Source organism: Rhinolophus ferrumequinum, chromosome 6 (assembly GCF_004115265.2).
Source record: "Rhinolophus ferrumequinum isolate MPI-CBG mRhiFer1 chromosome 6, mRhiFer1_v1.p, whole genome shotgun sequence".
Lineage (NCBI taxonomy): Eukaryota > Metazoa > Chordata > Mammalia > Chiroptera > Rhinolophidae > Rhinolophus > Rhinolophus ferrumequinum.
Genome location: NC_046289.1, coordinates 34,968,473 through 34,975,198, shown reverse-complemented (window position 1 = coordinate 34,975,198; position 6,726 = coordinate 34,968,473). Strand labels below are relative to the sequence as shown.

At 38.7% G+C, this 6,726-nt stretch overlaps 1 protein-coding gene across 2 annotated transcripts in view; it reads right to left on the bottom strand.

The window, feature by feature from the left end:
- Window positions 1-5,350: 5,350 nt before the first annotated feature.
- The window catches only part of RTN1 (reticulon 1), a 172,240-nt gene continuing 170,864 nt past the window's right edge, over window positions 5,351-6,726 (bottom strand). Inside the window, exon 7 of one of the 2 annotated variants that reach the window (XM_033108155.1) lies at window positions 5,351-6,143. In XM_033108155.1, the coding sequence (XP_032964046.1) occupies window positions 6,101-6,143 (43 nt within the window). In that variant the 3' untranslated portion in view covers window positions 5,351-6,100. The remainder of the gene's footprint in view (window positions 6,144-6,726) is intronic. The other variant, XM_033108154.1, reaches the window with a different exon arrangement.

Genomic DNA, 6,726 nt, shown 5'->3' with positions numbered 1-6,726 from the left:
GTTTTCTTTACTTGTATATTTATCTGGCTTTGGTCTCAGGGTAGTGCTGGCCTTCTAAATGAGTTTGGAAATATTCTCTCTACTTCTATTTTTTGGAAGAGCTTAACAAGTATTGTTCTTCTTTGAATGTTTGATAGAATTCAGCTGTGAAGCCATCTGGTTCTGGGCTTTTCTTTTTGGGAAGTTTTTGATTACTACTTCAATCTCATTTGTTATTGGTCTGTTCAGGTTTTCTATTTCTTCTTGATTCAGTCTTGGTAGGTTGTATATTTCTAGGAACTTATGCATTTCTTCTAGATTATCCAATTTGCATATGATTGTTCATAATAGTGTTTTGTGATCCTTTTTATTTCTGAAGTACCTGTATGTTTCATCTTTCATTTCTGATTTTATCTGAGTCTTGTCTCTATTTTTCTTAGTCTAGGTAAGGGTTTGTCAATTTTGTCTTTCTTTTTCAAAACAAAAACAACTCTTCGTTTTGTTGGTTTTTTTCTATTCTCTGTTTATTTTTGCTCTGATCTTTATTATTCCCTACCTTCTGCTAGCTTTGGGTTCAGTTTGTTCTTCTTTTCTAGTTCCCTGAAGTGTAAAGTTAGGTTGTTTATTTAAGGTCTTTCTTCTTTTTTAAAGTAGGCATTTATCTCTGTAAACTTCCCTTAATACTTCTATTGATGCATGCCATTAGTTTTGGTAATTTGTGTTTTTATTTTCATTTTTCAAGAGATATATTTTAAATGCCCTTTTGATTTCTTCTTTGACCCAGTGGTTGTTCAAGAGTGTATTATTTAGTTTCTACATATTTGTGAATTTTTACCATTTCTTGCTTTCACTCATTTCTAGTTTCATTCCAAAAAAGATACATGGTATAATTGCTATCTTCTTAAGTTTGCTAAGACTTGTTTTGTGAACTAACATTTGATCTATCATGGAGAATGTTCTGTGTGCACTTGTGAGGAATGTGTATTTTTCTACTGTTGGGTAAAAAGTTCTGTATATGGCTGTTAGGTTCCTTTAGTCTATAGTGTTGTTCAAATTCATTGTTTCTTTATCAATATTTCTGTTTGGATGTTCTATCCATTATTGAATGTGAGGTGTTGAGGTCTCCTACTGTATTGTATCGCTATCAAATTCTCCTTTCAGATTTGTAAACATTTGTTTTATGTACTCAGGTTCTTTGATGTTGGGTGCATATATACTTACAATTGTTGTATCTTCCTGTTGAACTGACACTCTTATCATTACTTAATGACCTTCTTTGTCTCTAACGACAGTTTTTGACTTAAAGTCTATTTTACCAACAAGTTTCCTACTTTATATTCTTATGTTGCTGTTCAGTATCCTTTCATTTCTACTTGCCAAACTCCCTTTAGCATAGTAGGGCGCAACCGGAGAGAGCTAATTCCAGCAGAATTCTTTTAAAAGGTAATGGTGACCCAGGATACGAAAGAATTCATTTCAATTTACTCATCAAAGAAAATGTGGCCTGACAAACTAATTCTGTAATACTGAATGTATTGAACTGAAGAAAAATTAAAAAGAAAAAATCATCCTGAGGAGCTTGAGGATGGTGCCAATCTAAAACACTAGAGAAGCAGGTTGGAGTCTGAAAAGCAGCCCTTTTGCCTGGCTCAGCAGAGTTCATTTATTCCCTCTTAACCCACCAGCACATTGGCTCTTGTACATCCCCCACCTGCTTCTCTACACTCAGAAGTGCTACGCAAGGACAATGTGGCAACTGTTGGAACCCTATGGTAGTGAAGCAGGGCCCAGCACTTGGCCAGACTCAAGTGCATTTTGAGTAAGAGAGGAGCTGTTCCACTACTTCTCAGCAGGAATGCCTCACAGTGGTACACAAGTGAAGAAACAGGTCAGGGCTATGACAGGAGGAGAAGTCTTCATAGTGTTGTGAAGGCCAGTGGGAGGCCCAGGACGATGTTATGGGTTGAATTGTATCCCCCCCCCCCAAGAAAAAAATGTTGAAGTCCCACCCCTCAGTACCTCAAAATGTGACCTTATTTGGAAATAGGGTCTTTCACACAGGCAATCAAGTTAAAGTGAGGTCATTAGGGTGGGCCGTAATCTAATACAACTGGTGTCCTTATAAAAAGGGGAAATTTGGACACAGATGGAAGATGATGTGCAGACACAGGGAGAAAATGGCCTGGAGTGATGCATCTACAAGCCACGGAACACCACAGATTGCTGGCAACCACTAGGAGCTAGAAGAGGTGATGAAGGGTTCGCGCCTGCAGCTATCAGAGCGCACGGCCCTGCTGACACCTTGATTTTGGACTTCTAGCCTCCAGAACTGTGAGAGAATTAATTTCTGTTGTTTTAAGTCATCCAGTTTTTGGCACTTTGTTAGGGTAATCCTAGGAAACTAATATAGGTGGGAAAAGAGCAGAGGGTGTACTAACTCGCTCGCTTCCTTCATTTCTGAAATGATCCATAAAATATACCAGCTTCTTCTTTTTTTCCTCTGTATTTCTTTTTTTAGTTTCAGGTGTACAAAACAATGTAATAGTTAGACATTTACACCCCTCACAAAGTGATAAACCCCCCAGTCTACTACCCCTCTGACATTGTACACAGGTGTTACAATACCATTGACTCTATGCCCTATGCTGGACTCCACATCAGTGAGTATATATATAATTATAGTTGACATTTTCAATATTATTCAGCTTCAGCTTCAGCTTCAAGAGTGTATTATTTAGTTTCTACATATTTGTGAATTTTTACCATTTCTTGCTTTCACTCATTTCTAGTTTCATTCCAAAAAAGATACATGGTATAGTTGCTATCTTCTTAAGTTTGCTAAGACTTGTTTTGTGAACTAACATGTGATCTATCATGGAGATGTACTTCATGGTTCAGCTTCAGGTGTACACTGCAGTGGTCAGGCATCTACACAGTCTCTGAAGTGGTCTCCCTAATAAGTCCAGTGCCCACCTGGCACCCCATATAATCTTTACAACATTATTGATTTTATTCTTCAAACCGTATTTCATATCCCCATGACCATATTGTGACTACTAATTTGTGCTTTCTAATCCTCTCACCTTCTCTGCCATTCCCCTCCTGTCTAGCAATCATCAGTTTTTTCCCCCTATATCTCTGAATCTATTTCTGTTTTGTTTGGGCGTTTAATCAGTTCTTTAGATTCCACATATAAGTGAGATCATATGGTTTTGTCTTTGTCCGTCTGACTTATTTCACTTAGCATTATATTCCCTAGGTCCATCAATGTCATTGCAAATGGTAAGATTTCATTCTTCTTTACAATAGAGTAGCAGGATGGCCACAGCTTCTTCATATCTACATAACCTCTGCTGGCTTGGCTCATCCATAGGCTGTAAGAATCTTCTACTGTTCACAGCTTTCAGAATAACCTCACTCACTCTGGGTCCCTGGGGGCTCTGTTCTTGGTCCTCTTCTTACCTTTTCACTTTCACTGTGTCCTCACATTGTATCTATTATCTTGAATATCACCTTGATTGATGCTTCCTGTAGAAGCAGGATATCATGTGCCCCATGTTCCATTTGGTAAAATTCTATGTCCATAGCTATCATATTGTCAGGCTGGAGTTTCCTCAGGAAACTTTCTTCACCACGGTCAGCAAATGGAATATCTCATTAGATCCCTCCGAATGAACAGCTGCTTATAAAAAGAATTCTGTGTTGATAGGAGGAAGGAAAATGCTGAAAATGCAGACACAAAAGAATGTTAATTGTACACAATAAAGCCATTTAGAAGAAACTTTATCTCAGAGTTTGGACATGGGAAACTCATGCATGAAAACGAAATCGTCTTCTGTATCGAGTAACTATAAAAATACTAGGTACCAAACTAAGCTTCTTATCTTCCTTCCCCCAAACCAGCTTCTCTGGGCTGTTTATCCTCAAAAATGGCACTGCCTTCTCCTGATCAGCTCGTTGCAGACAGATCTGGCTCTAGGGGGAGGCAAGGGAGCTGCCTGAGGTGCAATATTAAGGAGGCGCTAACTCTTAGGGTCCGCCTTGGCTTTGAATCCCCACATCTGGTCCATCGCCAACTCCAGTCCCATTTCTCTCTTAGCTGCATCTCTGCACACAGTGGGTTCTTGGCATGTTGGGCTGATATAAAGGATCATGGAAAGGTGAACATCTATTTCTACTCTCACTGCAGTTACTTTAGTAGAGGCCTAGTCATTTGTCAGCTGTTTGCTCTTAGTTATTATAATTATCTTCTGTATTCCTCAATCTCCAATATCCAGCACCCTTAGTGTGTTCATGAGATTTTTAGATCGAAGGAATAAAGACCAAACTCCTTGGAGTTCAAGTTTATTCCCAGTATTCTCTGGCTCCAACCTTTCACCCTTCCCTGACATGGCCATTCCCATCCCAAGCACCTTACAACCCAGTTCAGCTTATTACTCACTGCATGTGCCATGCATTTCCATATCTTAGCACTTTAGTTCATGTTTTCTCTTCATACTGCAATGAACCTTCTCTATTTGGAAAAAGCCAGAGCAGGAGCCAGCCCCAAACTTCACCTCTCTGTTGCTCTAGTCTTACGTTGCAGCTGTTATTGTCTTGCTGCCTTTTATTTAGTTAACATTTCCAACACAGCCACCTCCTAGTGCTTCCATCTTGGCTGTTGGCAAGGTGCCCTGTGGTCTCCACAAGCGCTTACTGAACCCATGCTCGAAACTGGTCAAAGGCAGCTTTTGCAAGGAACTATTCCTTTTTTCTCCTACTGCTTTTATTCCTCCCCCTGCTACTACTTTTATCTACTTCTACCTCATCATCCTTGACTGCTGACTGTAACAGTGAAATAAAACACACAACTGGACTTTCACAAAAAGGACTGAGCAATTTTTAGACTTATCTTGGTAATGGCGGGAATTGTCTCTCTTATTCACAGCCTTATTCTCAGTGCTTGGCACACAGTGGGTACTCAATAAATAATTATCAAAAGAGCGAGTCCATAACAATTATCATTGTTCCATGCCAGCATTGTGTTGCATGTTCTTATAATATAAGTTTATGGAAGGATTTATATCGCTTTCAAGTTTTTTAAAAAACGATTTAAAATGCCTGCATCGACCACAGAGTTTAATACCTGTGGAGAGTGTATTCCAGTTTTACTACTTTTCAGTGATTTCTACTAATAACCCAAAGCAGCCATATACCAGGATGGGGCAGGACCATGTGGCCCTGGAGACAGGGTAAAGTGAGCACTTGGCCTCAGCCTTCCCAGCATGTCCTCGGGAGGCATTGTCTCTTAGAACTTTTGCATTTTCTAAAGTCATAACTCTTTAGAGCATTCAGATTTTCTGGTTAAGACCACAAGAAGAGAGGCGGAAGTTTTTATATTTAGTAACATTTATTTATGCATTCAGTATCAAGTACATAAGTGCAAATATCCAGAGTCCATAATGAAGTCTGTTAGGAACTACAGAGAAAGGAATACAAATTGTAATAAAGTTAACATGCTGGTACTTTTTTGTTACCATACATGTAAATCAGCCCGTCAGTCCCACACAACAAAAGTACTGCGTGTTTGTTTTTGGACGTATTCATTTATTTAATTATTTTAAGTTATACAAAACTGATTACCATAAGTACGGTCAACTGTGTTTATTTTTATGCTGTGTGTGTTGGAAAAACACTAAAACATCGGTCTACGATTCTATATATTGTTATTAAAGATTAATCCGACCAGCAACCCAAAGACATAAGAGTGATTTCCACTATTGCATCAGTGCACTCAGCAGGAAAGGCCTAGCCACAGGGAACATTAAAAGCTACAGAAGCATTGCAGAGAGAAGAACACCAAAGAAGGAAAGATAAATTGGGCTCTCACCATCATGCACTTGTTTTTAGTAACACGAAATTAAAAACCACATCTAATACACTTTTCTCTATACTTCAGTGTTTGACACAAGTGACTCAAATATCCTAAGAGTACAGGAACAGCCTAAAAACAGCTGTTTTAAAGTTTGTCTCTAAGATTATGGTACTGGGGGAAAAACAATCGATTTGCCATAACATGGAAAACAGAGCTGTTACCACTCCAGACACTCCTGTTTATGTCCAGTCCCAGTGGGATCTCCACTTACTCAGCGTGCCTTTTAGCTCCTGGGATTTTAGCCTGAATCCTAAAAAGACAGTATTAAAAGGTAGTAAATCTCAAGTGTTATTAATTATTTTATGACTTCATTATGCGTTGTTGCTTTAATTCACTAAGTGACCAAATAGCTTAATATGTCCAAAGATATCATTTTTATGTATGAGTGTCCATAAACACATTTCTCACAACAGTAAAAAGAACATGTAAATTAAACAATGAATGACCCAAGAAAGCCTTATTCCTTAAATTATAACTTTTTAGGTAAACAAAGATGTCAACTTATTTCAGGATTACAGAATTATGTGACGAAATAGTAGGTGACCATTTATCACCCCGTCTGGGACACTTCTGAAAGAGAAAGAAGCTGCTGTTACTAACTATTCCAGGACTATGAGTATAGACAGGGATGGTTCCTGGAACTTGTGGTTAACCTCGGTATAGTCAAACTACCCAGAGCTGGAATTAAGAAACCTGAGTCCTATTCCCCACTGTGCTACTTGTTAGCTGTGTGACGTAAGACCAGCTAATGAATTTTCCTGGTCCTACAGCATCCATCTTTAAAATGTGGGTCTGGGTTAGATATCTCCAAGGCCCCTAAAATTCTGAAATTC